The 20,581-nt window shown below is 41.6% G+C and overlaps 1 protein-coding gene and 1 non-coding gene across 6 annotated transcripts in view; both read right to left on the bottom strand.

Moving 5' to 3' along the window:
- CFAP43 (cilia and flagella associated protein 43) overlaps window positions 1-20,581 on the bottom strand; it is a 102,227-nt gene that overhangs the window by 72,837 nt on the left and 8,809 nt on the right. For 4 of the 5 annotated variants that reach the window (XM_031015140.3, XM_055352897.2, XM_055352898.2 and 1 more), the window contains exons 4-8: window positions 11,316-11,483; window positions 9,060-9,210; window positions 4,703-4,862; window positions 3,000-3,070; window positions 720-851 (exon numbers count right to left, since the gene is read on the bottom strand). In XM_031015140.3, coding sequence (XP_030871000.3) covers window positions 720-851; window positions 3,000-3,070; window positions 4,703-4,862; window positions 9,060-9,210; window positions 11,316-11,483 — 682 coding nt within the window. The remainder of the gene's footprint in view (window positions 1-719; window positions 852-2,999; window positions 3,071-4,702; window positions 4,863-9,059; window positions 9,211-11,315; window positions 11,484-20,581) is intronic. The other variant, XM_055352896.2, reaches the window with a different exon arrangement.
- Window positions 15,799-15,910, bottom strand: MIR609 (microRNA mir-609). Its single transcript, NR_106514.1, has one exon. It is a non-coding gene; the product is annotated as a microRNA mir-609 (primary transcript).

Genomic DNA, 20,581 nt, shown 5'->3' on the forward strand with positions numbered 1-20,581 from the left:
ATAAATATCTGCTAATCTTGATGTCTGAAGATCATTCCATTAATTAGGAATCTTCCTAGCAGTATAATTGAAGTAAATGTTTGTTTTAATCTTGCAATAATTCATTTTTCTTCTTCTCTTATAGAACACACATTTTCTTTGGAGAATAACCTATGCCCCCATCTCAGTTCTCATTTAAGTGGGTTGACTCTACCCAGCATCCAAGGCTATGCATTTGACTTAGGCCTGGCCAATCAGAGTTTAGGATTCCTATGGTGCAAGTGATTGACCCGGGTAGACACGTGATTCAGTTAGTCCAATGAGTCTAGATTCCAAGATTTTTTTTCTAGCTGGTATCTTTCCACCAGGGACATCAAGCAGGCAGAAATATAAGCTAGAGCTACATATAACTGTTAACACCATAAGGGGAGAGTCTGCATGGAAATGGAGGCAGCAGAGAGGAAACAGAGCCAAGAGATGGAAAAAAACAAGGCTTGGTGGCATCATGGTAGCTCTTTCATTCAGATTCACTCCTTGCCCTTTCAGTTACATGCACAAAAATAAACCAATAGCTCTTTGTAATTTAGGCCTTTTAAATTGGGTATTTTTTCATTTACAACCTAGAGTCTTGACTAGTAGAGTACCACTGTGCAGCATACTCTGCTCCTCATTCCTGTCATGTAATAATGATAATAATACTATCTGAAAATCACATATCAAGAAATTACCATCCAACATACCTTGTCTGTTTGAATCAGCAACGTTGTATAATTGGGAGAAAATGTCATATGTCCTACAGGTCTTTCAATCTCAAGAAAATCCTCGATCATGTAACTTCTATCTTTAATAATAAAAGAATACACAAAGCCATCCTAGAGATGAGTGAGATAAACATAGAAAATCAGTCTTAGTCAATGCATAGTCTACTTGCCTCATCAGACAAGCTAAGGCTTATTGATTACTTCTACTGCTTATTTGGAATCATCATCTATGTTTGCATAGATGCACTGTCCTTTCATCTTTATTTAGACAACTTTTAACTATGTTCCCTGGTCAAGCTTCAGTTTGATCTCTTTTGTGATGCATTTTTCAATTACCTAAAATTTTACTGACCTCTCCTTTTTTTGAGTTTCTCTAGTATCCCTCTTCTTACTACATTCTTCACTGCACAGGAGGTAGGAAAAATGAAGTAGAGTTTGTGTGGCTTGTGTATAGCAGTTTCTTTCCTTCAAAGGACACTAGCCCTCCTGTATGCTCTTTAATCATTATTATGTGCATTTCTTATCTCCCTAAATGATCCAAGGGTAGGCAGTGTGCCTTTCATTCCCTTCGGATCCTCTTTTTCTGTTCCTCACACAGTAGTAGAACATGGCAAGTATCCAATATAAACGGGTTGGTTGATTGGCTGGTTGTGAATAGATTTAGGTTAATTTTATTATTCTCAAGAGGAATTTTGAGTTATTTTTACAATAGTGAAAACACTCTGAGGAAATTTATTTATCATTTTCTAGATTAGATCTGTTATAACTAAGCGTGGGGACTTTAGATGGCTGGGTTCAAATGCTTGGGCCCTGGAAGGGAAAGCAGGCAAGGTGCTTTTTTTGAGCTCATCTCCATTCTCCATCACTCACCAGAGCAAATGCTATAATAATTCCTTTAAAGGGGGTTAAACAAACATCAAGGGTGGTCTTGAAGAGGACAAGAGTCATAAAAGGCACAAATGCAGACTAAATGGAGGAGGAGGAGGGGATAGTCCACTGCAAGGTTGGGGGAGCTAAGTGTAGGTGTATGTGCTCCAGATGGCCTCCTGAGGGTAGAATGTCTCTCACCCTGATGTCACTGCCTAGCTACCCTCAAGGTCCTGGAGATGTCATCTGTGGCAGTGAAATGGACTACGCTAACATCTGGGATAGTTACAACTAGACCTAGGTTTTAGTGTAGGTCAGTTCCACACCTTAGCATTGTTTACACTGATTACAATGGCATGGAAAAACATGGTCTGGGCCGGGCGCAGTGGCTCACGCCTGTAATCCCAGCATTTTGGGAGGCTGAGGTGGATGGATCATGAGGTCAGGAGATCAAGACCATCCTGCATAACATGGTGAAACCCCGTCTCTACTAAAAATACAATAATTAGCAGGGCGTGGTGGTGGGCACCTGTAGTCCCAGCTACTCGGGAGGCTGAGGCAGAAGAATGGCGTGAACCTGGGAGGTGGAGCTTGCAGTGAGCCGAGATCGCACCACTGTACTCCAGCCTGGGAGACAGAGCGAGACTCCGTCTCAAAAAAAAAAGAAAAGAAAAGAAAAAGAAAAATATGGTCTGACCCCTTTTATTAGTTACTGAGGCTGAGTTCTAATAAATGACAGCAAAGACTTTGGAGTTTGATACACCTATGTTCAAGCCCTAACTCTTCCAATTACTTGCTGGTGAACTCTGTAAGATTAGATTCCTCGTCTGTAAAAGGAGGATATCAATAGTTTCTATTTGATAAGGTTGTTGTAAGGACCTATAAGATAACACAAGTAAAGTACTTAGCTTGGTGCCTGGCACAAAGCAAGCACCAAGTAAATGGAGGCTATTAATACTGATTCGAATATCAACAATAACATTATGATACATGTAAGTTAAATGGGCATTCACAAGAGTCTAAGCTGCAGCTTAGACAAAGGGTTCCAAATTCGTGTCTGATAAGCTAATACATTAAGTGTAGAAATGAGAGTGGAACTGGGTTACAGATATTAGGTATTTTTTCATTGCGGAAGGGCAATGGATTTTTAAATTCTATTTGTGTTTGTTTGCAGTAATATATGGTAGTTCATTATATCGTTCCCTCTATTTTATATAGATTTGAAGCTATTCATAATAAATCCTTTTTAATAGTACCCAAAGAGGAAACCATTTTAATTAATAATGTGACAGATCTGACATCCTAAAATATGGCTCATAATAGTAAATGGCAACAAATGGGAATTGTGAATTTTCTTTAAACCAATTAATTTTGAAAAAAAGAATACATTACAATTCCAGAAGCCAGCAGGCCCTCCTTCTGATATACCAAGGTTACTGGACTGATAAAATTTCTTCTGTCTTCTGGAAAAGAAAAACAAGGTAAAGCAGGTGACATGTAATTAAAAGTACAATGTAACAATGAATAATAAAAGCTACTTTTACTGAAGTAAATCTTATAAGTTGTTTTTGAATTCTCTATCATCAGATCTATGTAACTAACATAGATGCTAGATTAGAGAGAGGAGCAAGGCTGGAGGGTACAGTAGGAGTAAAGGGAAGAGAGAAAGGGAGTAGGGAGGGAAGTCAAACCTCATGGCCTCAGTTTTACAGGGAAAGTGAGTCAGAGAATAGGAAAAAAGGCAGATGAGGGACAATGCAATGGGGAAAACTTGCTGGAGGGGGTGGTATTTGAGCTGGGCATTGGCAGATTCAGAGACAGTAAGTGCCAAGGGAATGGGCTAGAGGCATGTCTGTGAAATGGTGAAAATAAATGACTGGCTCAGAAAACTCATACCAGGGCATAGTTGGAAATAATATTAATGGAGTAGGTAGGATCAGATTAGGGAGAGCGTGAAATCAAGGCAGAGCAGTTCTTGAGCTGGGTGTTAAAAGTGGCCTTCAAAGAGGCAATTTGACAGAGATAAGCTGCATAGTTTGGGTCAGATGTAGATTAAGGTCAGTGAAGTCCATCCTAAGGTTGTTACAGAAATCAAGGTGTGAAATAGTAAGAGCAATTGAAATAGAGAGTGCTTTGGACAGGTTTGAGGAACTTGTCTTGGCAAGGCCCCCTCCTCCCAGGGTCTACATCTACTGCTCAATGAGTGGACAGTGGCTCCTGTGACCCAGGCCCAACCATGGCCACAGCTGATAGGGTCAGGAATAGATACTATATCTAGGGCAGAATAGATCAGGTTATCTTTCAAATTCTAGCTGAGCAATATGGCAGGGTGTGGTGGCTCCTGCCTGTAATCCCAGCACTTTGGGAGGCCAAGGCAGGCAGATCACTTGAGGTCAGGAATTCAAGATCAGCCGGGCCAACATGATGAAACCCCATCTCTACTAAAAATACAAAAATTAGCCAGGCGTGGTAGTGTGTGCCTATAATTCCAGGTACTTGGGAGGCTGAGACATGAGATCGCTTGAACCCAGGAGGCAGAGGTTGCAGTGAGCCAAGATTGCACCACTGCATCCTAGCCTGGGTGACGGAATGAGACTCTGTCTAAAAAAAAAACAAAAAAAAACACCTCTAACCGAGCAATAGAAAGGTAATTTTCAAGATGGCTTTTGGGCTTAACAGATGATCAGCCTGGAGAAAAGGGTTGGGGTGGGGGCAGGAAAGGGTATGATTAGCAGACTAAGCAGAATGGGCATATGTATAGAAAAGGATACAGCACAGTAGCCAAGAACTTGGACTCTGAGGTATTATTGCCTGGGTTCAGGTGTCAGCTCCACAGTTTACGTGGACTGGGCCATGTTTCCTAACATATCTCTTCTGTATCGTGGAGATTAAGGTGTCTCTCCTCATAATGTTGTTCTGAGGATTACATGAAATATGCATATAAAGTGATGGTAGAATGCCAACAGCACAGTAACAGCCAGAGGATTAAGAAGAAGGAGGATTCAAAGATGTCTCCAAGAAAGAGAAAAATAGGGAAAACCAAAAAAACCAACACCCATGGCTATACAGGAATATGAAGTAGGACAGTTTCTTACCCAATGGCGATTCCTCTTCTATCTTATTAAGTACAGTCACTTGCAAGGTGTCTCCATTAATCATTAAAAGATGACCCTCTTCACAGCCAATGTACAAGTCACTTGTTGGAGTCCAGCAATGCATAGTCGGGTGAAGCAAAGGATATAGATCATCTTTCGGCTTCAGGGAGAGAATAAAACCTTGTGTTAAGAAAACAATCATGGCTAAAAGCCTGAGAAATACTCACCAGAACAACTGACAAAAAGGAACCATACTTAACCCCATAGACGAAAAAAACGAGAAAACATAGGAACATTGAGCATTCATCATAATAATTTTTTTAAAGGACAGACTGACTTTAATTTATTATTTGTACCTTTCATGCCCTCATAGCCTTAGATAGTTAGAAAATAAATAGTTGGGTAACAATCTGGTCACTCAGTGGATCAAGAAAAAGGCAAACCACCTTTCCCACTCCAAAAAATTAAACTGCTGCTGAATAGTGACACTTCTGTGGTGTCTGATTGAGATTTGACTCATAAGGAAGACAGTTATTCACCGTTACCACCATTATTGAAAAGTTTCCTGAGTTTTGTTTATGACATCTAACCTTAAACTATAAATCACAAAGACAGACTTATCTGGAATGACAATAGGATCAAAATCTTAAAACAACAACAAAAAAACACCATGTCTCTCATTTGCACAATACCAGTGAATCTGTGTGTATAAAACAAAATGTGAAGATTAAAATTTGAAATTTTCTGGCCTTGGTATGTTAAACTAGTATTGTATGTGGCTTTTTTTTCTTTAAGACAAACCTGGGCTTGTCTTCCTATTACTTTTTCATCAATAAATATATTTGATGACATTTAAAAATGAATGTGAGTATATGGATTATGTAAGCAGAAACAATAGTTTATAATTCTGAGATATTTAAAAATAAAGGGTGCCAGTAGTGTTTAGAAATGTTTGTTGATAATATCATCTCCTTTTTCAGTCCTCTAGAATCAGAAATCATTTTGATCACATGATGACAAAACATGAAAAACTGCAGTCCAATTTAATCCCGCTTTAGAAAATGTAAAAATCCATATATATTTCAAAATATTTGAGTTTCTAAAAGAGATTCCTATTTAGCAACATCTGTTTGAAAAAATTAAAAAGGTAGATGGAAAAAAGAAATTAGACACTTGAGATTAAGTTCATGATCTTGGATCCAATTTCTGCCCAGATAACATCTGCCTTTGATTTCCCCCATGCTACGACTTAAAACCGGATACATTTCTAATGTCCTAAATAAGTTGTGTAATGTGACTCAGGGCTATTTAAAGGCCTGTAATGTACCCTTCTGGCATTAGCTATGAATAGATAATGGGATTATTTAGTGTTTGTAATTTTTTAAAAGTCCACAACTTACCCATTTTTAAGACCTTATACAGATAGAGTCATTATTGATTCCCTTGCCATTGGTACCCAGGTCACAAGAAATGACACTGAAGGAGGGATAGAATCAAGACATTTGAGATCTATTTTTGGTTATGCTTTCACTCATTGTATAGACATTAATTAATGTTTTAAACATTTTCCTCACTTTATTTTGCTACAAAATGAAAAAGTAAACTACTGGGAAAATGTCTAACTTAAATACAAAATATATGGCTTTATTAATAATCCATGAATGATTTAGGGTTGTCAAACTGTAATATTACATTTCTGCTTTCAGAAAAATTTAAAATACACTGAGTGCACAAGTCCTAGGAAATAAAGATGTCTGCCCAGACAATATATCCACATAGCAAAACTGCAGGCGTACCCCTTAAATTTATACAAATAAAAAAGGTTTTAAAATAAAGATGTCTATTATGAGCATTTTAAAATAATAACTCCACATTTGAGTATTTAAAGAAGGCATTTCATAGCATTTCTCAAATGACAAGGACAATTGCCTGAATTTTAAATGTTTTATGCAGAGTTCGTTATGTTTGTACAAAATGTGAAATATAAGGGCTCCTACACATATTTTCTGCCCAGAAAAACCCAATTTGAGATAGTAGAAATTTAGGGGCTCTGGCACCAAATACTAAACATAGAAAAATTTGAGTTGCAAACCTTGATGGCTGATCTCTTTGTTCTTCCTTTGCTGCCCCACTGTGGCTGAATGCAGTTATATCTCCAAGGCTGAGACCTGTGCTATAAAAGGAACTACAGTATCCACAGGGGATGGGTTCCAGGACCCCCCACCGATACCAAAATCTGTGGATGCTCCAGTTCCTTACATAAAATGGCATAGTATTTCCATATAACCTACATACATCCCCCTGTAAATTTTTTCTTTATTTTTAATTATTTTATTTTATTTTTTCTCCCATATACTTTTAAGTCATCTCTAGATTGCTTATAATACCTAATACAATGTAAATGTTTTATAAATAGTTGTTATACTATATTGTTTAGGAAATAACAAGAAGAAATAAAAGTGTGTATATATTCAGTACAGATGCAACCATACAACTTTTTTCTGAATATTTTTGATCTGCAGTGGGTTGAATACACAGAAGTGGAACCCACGAATGCAGGAGATTGACTATAATCTCTTTCCATAATTTAAAAAGGTGAATCATTGTCATTCATTAGAGGAAATATTAAGGGCATGTAACCCTTTCTCTTGCTTGCCACAGAGATTTTTTAATGAACTAATCTTCACACTGAATTATTTTTATTTTAGTCTATTTTAGTTTAGTTTAGTTTAGTTTTTGAGACGGAGTCTCGCTGTCACCCAGGCTGGAGTGCAATGGTGCAATATTGGCTCACTGCAACCTCCGCCTCCCGGCTTCAAGTGATTCTCCCACCTCAGCCTCCCAAGTAGCTGGGATTGCAGGCATCTGCCATCATGCCCAGCTAATTTTTAACACAAGGGTAAAGCATAGCAGGTTCAAGAGGGCCAAAAAAGTGGAGCTTCTCCCTTCATCCCAAAGGTCTTGCAGGTGCTGCCCTCTGTTCCCTGCCTGTCTCTTGAATAGCACCCCACACCTCACTTCCACTTCATTTATCATGCTCCAGCCATATGCATCTTTTCTCAGCTCCTTACACATACAAAGTTCTCTTTTTCCCTTAGGGCCTTGCACATGCAGGTCCTTCCACGTGAAACACTCTTTTTTTTTTTTTTTTTGAGACGGAGTCTCGCTCTGTTGTCCAGGCTGGAGTGCAGTGGCGTGATCTCAACTCACTGCAAGTTTTGCCTCCCGGGTTCTCGCCATTCTCCTGCCTCAGCCTCCCAAGTAGCTGGGATTACAGGCGCCCACCACCATGCCTGGCTAATTTTTTTGTATTTTTAGTAGAGACGGGGTTTCACTGTGTTAACCAGGATGGTCTCGATCTCCTGACCTCGTGATCCGCCCGTCTCGGCCTCCCAAAGGAAACACTCTTTATCCTGCTTGTAACATGAGTAATGCCTCCTTGTCCTTCAAATCTTAGCTTAAGTGTCATCTCCCCAGAGGCCTTCCTTAACCAGCCCATCCCATCCTTGCTGCCCTGTCTCCATTTATTCTGTTGTAATAATTACCACATTTTGTAATGATTTAATATATCATTGCAAAATGTGATAATTATTACAAAAGAACAATACTCTTTACTTTTGTTGTTGTAGTTCTGTCTCCCTGACAAGAATGTAAGCTCCATGAGAACTACATGGAGCCTGCTTGGCCACCATGCGAATCCCATTGCTTAAAACAGTGTCTGCTCCATAGAAGAAACTTGATAAATCTCTGTTGAATGAATGAATGAATGAATGAATGAATGGGTGTGTAACACCTGGCAAACTCCCTTTTGAAACTTTCTTCTGCTGTTTCCTATGGCCTTGTTCCTCCCTCCCGGGTTTGCTCCTACTTCTGTGACTGTGCCTTCTCAGAATTCCTTTCGCCCCTGAGTTCAGCAGTCAGCTGGCTCTGGCTCTCTTCCCTTCCCTTGCACCCTTTCTCTCTTTGCTCATCACACCCCTCAGTGCTCCCACCGTCCTATCTGTGAGAATGACACTGACGGTCCCACCTCTCCTCCCTAACACTAGGTCCACTTTCCCAACTTCCACCCAGCATCTCCACCTAGGTGTCTTCCCTGCACCCCAAATTGAGTATGCCCAAAATGGAAATCACACCTGGGCCCCCTGTCTCTGTTAGCAATGCCGTCATCATCCCAGTCATCCAAACTCAAAACTCCAGAGTCTTCATCTCTCACAGTCTCTGTGGCTAATCTATATTAAAAACCAAGATGATCCTCTGTATCCTGCATTTCTCATGGGATGGTTATGCCAATCAAATGAGATCAGGCTTCCTAGACCTCAACCCATTAGGCAAACAGGAAGAGGTGCCAGGTAATTACCCGGAAAGTCTCTGCCTCTTCGCCTACCAGCCCGGCAATGGCTGACAGTGGCAGCACGGGTCCATAGATGAGATCTTTCGGCAACGACTGGGGGAAAACGACATCCATTTCATTAAAAAATGACCCATCTTCTAGAGGTAATTTCACCGACCTGTAGACAAAAGAGGCATCAGAACAATGAGATGAACAGAAACTTCTTATTGATGCAACCACTGCATATCAGTTTAAGTGAGGTGGGGAGGTATTATAACTTGCAAAAATCAAATAAGAAGATAAAAGCCAAATGATAGATTTAAAAATATATAACAGGTTGTAAAAAGACAAGTTACACAGTTTTAAATTAAGTACTGTGGGATTATAAAAAATTTTGAAAGTTAATATCTAAAGCAGGAGTTGTAAATTTGAATACTGGATGAAGGTCGGGCAGGTGATATGTGACTGGTGAGGATAGTGGAAAATGGGAAAATATTTGTCCCCCCTCAAGGTGGCAGGGACCACTCAGTTCAAGCCAAGAGGGTTGTTGACATGTGAGAATTTTGATTCCAAAATTTCAAGAGAATACTATAACCTGGATATTTATGAGAAATCTCTTAAACTTTAAATGTTGGCAACTAATTCAAATGAAAAACACTGTAGACTAAAATAAATATATATTAAACATATATTCAGGCTGTATTCAGCTACTTTTATAATCTCTGATATTGAGTTCATTTTCAAATTTATCATATATCTACTTTTAATTTATAATATGGTTATAAAGGTTAATTTAGAGAATTTGTGGTTTCATGCATTAAATTCAAAACTTCCTTGCCTAGATTTTATAAATGATAAACAATTTTGAAAAAACAATCACATAAAAACAGCACCTACTACTCAAATGTAAGGCTGAAGTGTGTTTGAATCCTGCTTGCTTTGTGAACTAGGACAATCCACTCTTTTTATCTCCCATTTTATTTGCTTACAGAAAAGTCACAACTCAGTATTCAGAACTTGAGTAGAACGTTTGAGGGAGGCAAAGGGAGAAAAGGGTGTGATAAATTACTTGCCTGCCCTCACAAGGATCTGATAGAGATATCACCCACTTTTATTAAAAGGTGCAGTGTTGTCAACTCTCACTAGAGACAGATTTGGCTATTCAATGGGTTACTGTGAAAAAGAAGTTGAGACATAAAGAGCACTGAGCAGAAAGGCTTCTCTTAAGGCTCTCCATTTCAAAAGCTTTATTTACTAGCTTTAGATTCTCTTAAGGCGATTTATCAAAATTGCAATTTCAAGGGAATACTTTTGAGATCTCTTAAAAATCAAGAGATCCAACATATCTTCAACTTTGACTTCATGGAGTACACTGAAAATGGTCAGCTCAGTAGCACCTTGAGTCTCCGAGCTCTTTCTCAACAAAAGCACCCATTATCACCACGGCATTTGTCACAGAATTTCTCTTTGACCCAGTTCTATTTAAACAGGTAACTCCCATGGCTCCACTATACACAACTACCCTTTTGCTTGCGGATAATGTGTCTGAATGTATAATCTGCATTTTTTTTTTTTTTAGACGGAATCTTGCTCTGTCCCCAGGTTGGAGTGTAGTAGTGGCACGATCTCGGCTCACTGCAACCTCCACCTCTCGGGTTCAAGTGATTCTCCTGTCTCAGCCTCCCGAGTAACTGGGACTACAGGCATGCGCCACCATGCCCGGCTAATTTTTTATATTTTTAGTAGAGACGGGATTTCGCCGTGTTAGCCAGGATGGTCTCGATCTCCTGACCTCGTGATCCGCCCGCCTCGGCCTCCCAGATTGCTGGGATTACAGGCGTGAGCCACTGCACTCGGCCAATCTGCATACTTTCTATATCTAACCATTTCTTATTTTGGAAATTCCAGTAGGGCATCCGAGTAATAGCAAAAGTCTTAACTCTCCTTTTTATACAACAGGCATGTTTTAAAATAGTAAGGACAAATAAAATTTTAGAAAATTAGATCATGTTGGAAAAAGCTCTCAGAGAACTTAATATTTTAAATAAATTCATTGGGAAACAAGTCATAGAGAATTCTTTTGAAATGCAAACAACCACTCCAAGGTAATCACGCATGTAGAAAGATGTTATAACAAGATAAGCTGAACGTATGTGTGTGTGTGTGTGTGTAGGCATATATATGTATGTATAAAGCCACTTAATTCATCAAATTGACCCAATCACATTACATGAATGCAAACAAAGACCACCATGTTGCTACTGTTGTAACAAAGCCTCCTACCTTGCTCTGAAATAATGCTCCTGGTTACTTCTTTCAATGGTCCACACGCTCACTGTACTTGGACTTGATAAGCACAGCTGGCGCCAGTTCATGGGGTTAAAAGACATTTGGTTCACATCCATTCCAGGCTGTGATTTCTTACACAAAATGATACTCGATTCCCAGTTCCTTAGAGAAAAATAGCAGTTGATGAAAAAAAGTTCATTTGAATTTCATGTATTTAGAACATTTATCTATTTTTTAATTTACATAAATTGGGATATAATTTATGATACAATTTATATAATCAATGACCTTAATGTCAAATTTATAAATAATTATGCTTATCATTGTATTGTATCCTAAGAAAGCAAAAAAACTATGTTTTAAAAACACTATACTGTCATATGCTATACCAAGGCTATTTTATCCTCTTTAATAATTTTGCAATTTAACTCAGCCAAACCTAGAAAATGAAATATATCATCACATTTGCTACAAAACAAGTGTAAGTGCCTGAATCTGTAAGTACTACATGTGAGTACTCCATATGGATCTGGGGGTACTGTTCTCATCTATGCCAATTGATCATTTATTGAGTTTTTAAAATTAAAGTGGTGCCAGGCGCGGTGGCTCACGCCTGTAATCCCAGCACTTTGGGAGGCCAAAGCGGGTGGATCACGAGGTCAGGAGTTCAAGACCAGCCTGGCCAATATGGTGAAATCCTGTCTCTACTAAAAATACAAAAATTAGCTGGGTGTGGTGGCGCACACCTGTAATCCCAGCTACTTGGGAGGCTGAGGCAGGAGCATCACTTGAACCTGGGAGGCAGAGGTTGCAGTGAGCAAAGATTGTGCCACTGCACTCCAGCCTGAGCAACAGAGCGAGACTCCATCTCAAAAATAAATAAATAAATAAATAAATAAAGTGGTGTATTTTAAAATGGATTTATTCATTTACCCATTTAAGAGAATATCCTGAACTCCTACCATGAACAAAGTCCCTTGCTAGGTGAAGGAAAAGAAAAAAATTAAATGTGAGCTATGCCCTCAAATGAGGGGCCAGAACTCCATTCAGAGTTGTGATTAGGAAACTGGAGCTAATATTTATTGAGCTTAGCTTGTCTTTCACTCCCTCCTGCCCTCATCCTTCATTCCCTATCACAAATGCCCTGCCCATCACATCAACCACACTCTTGCTGGAATCTCTGGTTCCCTTGATCCTTTGACTTTTTGCATCAGGTACCTGGCAAAGACTGTCATCCCTGGATGGAGACAACTGAAAGCCTGGGCTGCTAGAGACATGGGAACAAAGACTACAGGACTGTGCATGGCAGTGACACCATAAACTTGTGGTTGCCACCCCCCACCAGACCCTCAATAGGATCTCCAATCCTGCTATGTTTCTCCGGCCAGTTCTCTCTCTCTCATTCTCTAAAATGGGCATTTAAAATATTCTCTCCTCTCCTGAAACCTCTAGCCCCTCTACTCCCTTCTCAATCTCAGTAAATGGCTTTGATTCCCATGAATAAAATAGAGGCCATCAACTGAGAATTCTTGCTCTCAACTATAACTACCCATTTGGGTCCGCATGGTTCTCTCCGCCTCCTCTCCCCTTACAAGGGAAGGTGTGTCCTTCCTCCTACCTAAGGCCAATTCCACCACCTGTGCTCTGGGTCCCACAGTCTTGCCTTCTTAGGGACATTGGTTTACCCAAGATAACTGCATCTTCCAACTCTCCCTCTCGCCTGACTTCTTCCTGCCAACACACAAGTGCTCATTCATACCATCCTCAAAAGAAGCCTTCCCTCAGTCTTACCTTTCTATGTCTCTCCCCTCTCCTCAGAGTCAAACTTTTTGAGCAAGTTGTTCTAAAGCCACTGCCATGGCTTCCTCAGCTACACTTTCCTCATCCCAGGATATCTGCATCCTGTCACCACCATTCCATTCACATAGCTATACCCACAGATACCTGCCTTCATCCTAAATCCAAAAGGCACTTCTCAGTCATTGCCTAACTTTACCTCTGCAGAACTGGGCACTGTTCACTACAACCACCTTCTGGAATCACTCTTAGACTCTCTGTCACACACCTCTTATGGGACACCACAGATCCTCTCAATTGTGTCTGGGCCCTTGACCACCTCTTCTGCCTCGCTGACTCAGTGGCTGTCCAACTGTGTGTGCACTTTGACTAACTTCATGTAGGCACACCCCACCTGTGCCTCGCCTCACACCCACTTCACACGCCCAGTGGCTTCACTGGGGCTTCACTGGGGCTCCTGGGGACAATCACGACAAACCTGAAAGTGTGAAGGAATTACCACCCTGTGCAGTGAAGCTTCAATCGATGGGATACAGGAGTTGGTGGATAAATTCTCATCTCCTCTCCCCTTCCCCACCCACAGTCTGTCACTGCCTGAGGACTGTCCTGATTCACAGCAGTTCATAGAACCTCTCAGAAGACCACTTTCGAGATAGAGTAACCAGTTGCACTCGGTACCAAGTGGTGGCCAGCAAGGTAATATGCCCTCATACTGGCTCTCCTGCCCTGGGATCACACACCCTGCTAAAGATGGGATGCATGAGCTCTCGCCTCAGCCTCTGCTTTCTGAGGAACCCAGGCTGAGGCACATTCTGGAACCCTCCCTGCCTAATGTCCTTCCTCCTTTCATAGCTACTCCTATGAGTCTCCTAGGTGGGTCCCTTCCATTGATATTCCTCAAGGTTCCACCCTAGGCTCTTCTTGAGGTGTTCTTACTTACATTTCACACTTTGGCTATCCATTGACTTAATTATTCCCAAATGTTTATCTCCAGCCCTCTCTCCTGAGCACCAGTTCTGGATATCTGTGGCAACGGCATGTGTCCCTCAACATTTATTCTCCATTTCTCCCTCTGAGTAACAGAAACCCCTGAATATTAGCCAGGCACATATGGCCACTCACAATGAGGACCTAATATTACCTAGCCGCCCTTGAAGCTGGCTGTGGCTTATGGCCGAGCCAGTCAATGAATGTTAGTGGCAGTCATGTGTGCACCTTCCAAGCCTTGCATTTTCTTTCTTTCTTTCTTTTTCTTTTCTTTTCTTTCTTTTTGAAATATCATTACTTTAGTGTTCCAGGCATTTTAAATATTCATACAATTTCCTTATTTCAGCAGTCATTTCCTCTGCAGTATAGATTTTGTGTCCAGGATCAGAGCCATGTACATCACTGAATTTTCTCTACAGCACTCGCATGCTACATGGGACCCACTAAGGCACCCATGTCTTTGCTAGTAGAGCCTCTCACCACACCCGCAAGAGGGCTGGACCTTCCCTTGCTTGACATAGGCTCCACTGCAAATGAAAACACACTTTGTAGCTTCGATCCCAGTACACTTCCAGCACTCTCAGGTGTTCCATGTATGTGGCAATCATCCTGCAGAGCTAGTGATACATCATGTCAGCTGGTACCTATGCCAGCACCTGCTCCACTATATCATACAGATGCTGAGGCACTTAAGTGTTCTGGGTAAAATGGAGTTCATAATTGCCATAGGAGTTGAGTGTGGAGGAAGACGACTTTCTCTCAATAATTAATACCCTTAATACAAATTTAGCAGATTTATAATTTCATGTCTGTTTACATTTGTTGTCAAAGCTTCATAAACTATTTACATAAATGAAAGCATGTTCGAGTTTCTAAATGCTGCTATGACAAGCAAACAGAGAAACTGCTTAGACAACACTTGCTTGCGCCATAAATACATATGGCAACATCTGGTCATTCTTAAAGAAATGCTTGTGTTTCCAAGGCCGGGCGCAGTGGCTCACGCCTGTAATCCCAGCACTTTGGGAGGCTGAGGCGGGCGGATCACGAGGTCAGGAGATTGAGACCATCCTGGCTAACACGGCGAAATCCCGTCTCTACTAAAAATACAAAAAATTAGCTGGGTGTGGTGGCGGGTGCCTGTAGTCCCAGCTACTCGGGAGGCTGAGGCAGGAGAATGGCGTGAACCCGGGAGGCGGAGGTTGCAGTGAGCCGAGATCGCACCACTGCACTCCAGCTTGGGTGACAGAGCGAGACTCTGTCTCAAAAAAAAAAAAAAGGAAAAAAAAAAGAAATGCTTGTGTTTCCAAAAAGAATTTTTTTTTCAAGTCATAAGCCTTATGCAATTCTTCCAAGGTAATAATGTGTTTGTCCTTCCTTCTCAAGCAGTGGTTCAAGGCATCTCAAGGCACATTGCTGTCTGAGGTTCTGATTTAACTGGCTGGGGGGAGAGGGGAAGAGTGGGCACTAACATTTTTTAAAAGCTTCACAAGTCATTCCAGCTTGTAGTCAGTGTTGAGAACCTTGGTACTAAAGGCTCTTCCATCTTCCTACTGTCACTCGTCCTCACCAAAAGCCCTTGAGGTAGTCCCTGGGTCAGGCAATGATCTCTTTCATGCAAGCCCTGCATTTCAACAGAAGGTTTGTGCCCTTCCCCTCATCCTTTTCCCTCCCCATTGGCTCCCAAAATACACCGGTGGTTTAGGGTTCCTCCGCTGTTCCTAAGGTGTTGCCCTCATCTCTACTATTTAACCCATTATAGACCAGAGATGAGAGAAACACCCTAGGAACAGCAGAGCAGCATGACAGCGGGAGACTGGACGCTGACCCCGAGGAGCCACCACACCATCCACAGCTGCTCGTGCCCAGACAACTGCATGTGAGAGAAGGAAACACGTGTTGGTGATTTGGGTTTCTGTGACCACAAATGAACCTAAGTCCTAACTGATATATCAGCTGCCAACTAGACATCTCCGTTTGTTCATCTCAAGCACTCTCAGTTCAGTTTGTCCCCCAGCTCATCTTCCCCCATTGCCTCCCCTAAATTCCCTGCCCCCAAGCCCTCAGTATCTCTCTGAATAGCATCAGAGTGTCCCTAAGTTGCCCAAGTCACACGCAACTCTGGATATAACCCTAGACCCATCCCTCTTCCTCAGCACGACACCCAACATTTAGTCAGTTACAAGTCCCATGATGCTACCTCTTAAACATCTCCCAAATAGTTTCACTTCCCTCCATCCCTACTCCCACCCTAGTCCCTGACACAGTCATCTCTCACCTGGACCACCACAGCCTCCTAATTGATGTTCATGCCTTGTTTCCTTCCAATATACCTTCCACAGTACGAAAGTATTGGAGATACTTTCATTGGAAATAATTGGCTGAAAGGAATCTTCTTAAATGCAGGTATAATTGTGTCACATCCCTGCTTAAAACCCTTTAGTAGCTCCCCACTGCCTTTAGGATAAAGAATTTGTCCATTAGCATAGCTTATATGGAGTGTGAGTATCCTTCCCAGTATGCCTAGGAGAAACCCAGTTTAGGCTAAAGAGCCCTGCATTCATCAGCAACACCCTCTTTCACTCTCAAAAGCATCCTGATTTGAATGATAAACCACATGGTCACCTACATATAGGGCTGCTCATAAGCTCACCTCTGACTGTCCCTCCAAGCTTGCCTCTCTCATGGCAAATCTCTTGTTCCCGTTATTATGACCTTTTCATTGAAACCTGCTGTGCTTTTTCTACTTCACGGCCTTTGCACATGCCATTCCTCTGCCTGGGATGTTCTTTCTTCTCGTCACAAGGCTGATTCCTGTTCATCCTTTGGGTATTGCTATGGGTTGAACTGTGCCTCCCCCAAATTCCCATGTTAATATCCTAACCCCGAGCACCTCAGAATGTGACCTCATTTGGAAATATGGTCTTTACAGAGGGTAATCAAGTTAAAATGAAGTCATTAGGATGGGCCCTAATCCAGTAAGTCTGGTGTTCTTATATAAAGGGAACATTTGGAGACAGACACACACAGGGAGAATGCCATGTGAAAATAAAAGCAGAGATCTGGGTGATGTGTCTGTAAGCCAAGGACTGCCAGCAAACAAGTGAGCAGAAGTTGGTGAGAGGCGCGGGGGCAGATTCTCTCTCAGCCCTCAGAAGGAACTAACTCTGCTGAGACCTTGATCTCAGAATTCTAGTCTCCAGAACTGGGAGGCAATATATGCATGCTGTTTAAGCCACCCAGTCTGTGGTACTTTGCTATGGCAGGCCTAGCTAATTAATACAAGTATCTGTTTAAACATTACCTCTCCTTCCAGGAAGCCTTCCCTGACCATTCCCCTCCACCATCAGACTATGTGAGATGCCCCTACTACAGGTTCCCATTGTGCCTTAGATCAATGAAAGCTATAAAAGAGCTTAGAAACCAAATGAGTTTAAAGCCCACTCAGCAACTCACCAACTATATAAGTTTAGGCAAGTAGCTATAAGAACAAAAAAAAAAATGAAACTTGGAAAAAAGAAAAATTGTGTTGGCTTGATTTCTCATATCATGCTGGGAAGCATTTTCCAGCAAGCCTCCTCGAACAAAAACCAGACTTTGTACCTTGCTTTGCCCCATATCTGACACTCCTGGGGAATGTAACTTTGTTGTCATAATACATACTAACAGCCCCGATGTGATAAAGGCAGGCATGCTTTTACAGGCTAAACTCTAGAACATGTACAATGCTATGATTGTATGCCCTGGTAGAATAGTTAAGTTTAAGGTCCTAAGGTTTTAGAGACCTCTGGAAAGATAATCATTCATATATCTAACCTAGAAATTTTATGTAACCACTACTTTTTCTAACTCTATGTGAGTGAGCACGTGTATGCATGTGTGTGTGTGTGTGTGTGTGTGTGTGTGTGTGTGTGTGTGTGTGTGTGTGTGTGTGTTTGAGACGGAGTCTCGCTCTGTCACCCAGGCTGGAGTGCAGTGGCATGATCTTGGCTCACTGCAACCTCTGCTTCCCAGGTTCAAGTGATTCTCCTGCCTCAGCCTCCTGAGTAGGTGGGATTACAGGCACCCACCACCACTCTGGCTAATTTTTGTATTTTTAGTAGAGATGGGGTTTCGCCATGTTGGCCAGGCTGGTCTCGAACTCCTGACCTCAGGTGATCCACCCACGTTGGCCTCCCAAAGTGTTGGGATTACAGGCGTGAGCCACCATGCCCAGCTGTGTGTGTGTTCTTTTAAGCACTCAGGAATTGCTATGGTCTGTTTGTGTGCTGCCTCCCCCAGCCAAATTTATATGTTGAAATCCTAACCCCAATGGTGATGGTATTGGGGTATTGGGACTTTTGGGGAGTGATCAGGTCAAGGGTGCAGAGCCCTCATGGTTGAGATGAGTGTCCTTATAAAAGAGAGCTAGCTCATCCCTTCTACCATGTGAGGACATGGTGGAAATTATCATCCATGAATCAGGAAGCAGGCCCTCACCAGAAACTGAAGCTGCTGGCACCTTGATCTTGGACTTTCTAGCCTTCAGAATTGTGAGAAACATATTTCTGTTGTTTATAAGCCACCCAGTCTATGGGATTTTGTGACAGCTTACTAAGACAGGGACCAGCTTCTTTTGTTTTCCTGCTGGTTCCATTATTAAGGAGTTATATAAAACCATCTTACATCTTATAATCTGTTTGAAAATTCTCCTTTAACATCCCATCTCTCTGAAGTTTCAGTCTCTTTCTTTAAAATGAGGCCATCATAGATGTCTCATGGGGGTTGTTGCAGGGGGGAGGCAGGGATTAAATGCACTAACCCATTGGAAATCTCAGTGAATGCCTCTCTGATGAAACTGCTGGTGGTGGTATTGCTGGTGTATAGCACATTGTCTTTGCTTATGAACCCCAGATGTCCCAGACCCCACCAGCCTGGGACTACAACCATGAGACCATTCCCCACCTACTTTAGATTCTTTTTCAGAATTGTTATTTTTAATTACACAAATAATATATGAATCCATTCTGCTCTTTTAAAACATTAGAACATAAAGATAAAGTCTTCTTAGATCAATTTACTTCCAGGAGTCAAATCATGGTACTTGGGCTCCTCCTGGTCTGACTTCCAGAAGTTCACCTCTTTTGAACTTTTACTAAATTATTTCTGGGAGTCCCCAGGGTCCACGGACTAACTGCTGTCACCAAGTGAGTTGCATCCTCCTCCCTGTTCATCTTCTAGCTCCCTCGTGTTTAGGCCCACTGCTGGCAAAGCTACTTGGTGAAGAGGACTACTGGGCCTCACCACAGGATTAAATCCCACTCACATTTCTATGCAGCACCCGAGGGTGCCATCGGGGTTGCTCCCAAAGCTTCTCATCTTGGGTTTCCAGAGCAGAGGCTGGAGGAGTGTCTGTCTCCCAGCTCTGTTCATACTCATTCTTGGGCCCCAGGGCACCTCTGCTGCCGCAGAGCCTCACTGAGAATCTCCTCATGAGAGAGCAGTGTCTGGTCCTCCGCACAGCATCTACCTTGTCCTCCCCTGCTGTCCTCACTCCTGCCCCCTTGTCTCTCCCCTCTGACTCAAATTTCCTAAATAGAAGTGCACATGAATATTAAGACATGCAAACAAATCTAGGGGAAGGGTTGGGACCGGGAGGAGATACTACCTACCCATAGTCTCAGTCTCACCTCAGCTTATCAAAAATGCCCTCTACAGAAGGCTCAGATATACCTAAAATGTACCTGAGATACATTTTATATCCAGCAGGAAGCAGGAGATACAAATTTATTGAATGAATTAAATCCAGTGAGCAAACTAAAATGCTTATAGGGGCCAGGAAGTTAATGTAAATGAATGAAATGTACTGAGTATAAACACCTCTAGGATAGGGGTTGGCAAGCTCTTTCTATACAGGACCAGACAGTTAATCTTTTTAGCTTTGCAGACCATATATGGGCTCTATTACAACTCAAGTCTGCCATCATAGAGCAAAAGCAGCCATAGATAATATATAAGCAAATGAACATGTTCCAACAAAACTTTACAAAAACAGGTGGTGGGCCAGATTTGGCCTATGGGCCATCGTTTACCAACCCCTGCTCAAGGTGGTGGGCATGTAGAATGAGCACCCACTTACTAGCCCAACCAGACTGTGACCATGTGGGAATACAGGTCCAGGGTTGCCTGTGTTTGAGAAAGGCTATACAGATAACTTTTTCTGTAAATTTTTCCAATTTTAAAAATATTTTATGGCCAAAACAAAATACACTGGTGGCCCAGAATTAGCCTAACAATCATCATTTTTGAAACTCTGACTTAAATAAACATAATGTAATAGACACTATTAGGTATGATGCATACTTTTAGTCAATGAATTATTAGAAAAACCATATTTAGGAGACATTGATGTACCCATTTTACAGAGGAAGAAACTAAGGCTCAGCCTTTCTAAGATCACACAGCTAGTAATTTGTGGAGCCAGGATTCAGGTCTAA

The sequence above is a fragment of the Gorilla gorilla genome, chromosome 8 (genome assembly GCF_029281585.2).
Source record: "Gorilla gorilla gorilla isolate KB3781 chromosome 8, NHGRI_mGorGor1-v2.1_pri, whole genome shotgun sequence".
Classification (NCBI taxonomy): Eukaryota; Metazoa; Chordata; class Mammalia; order Primates; family Hominidae; genus Gorilla; species Gorilla gorilla.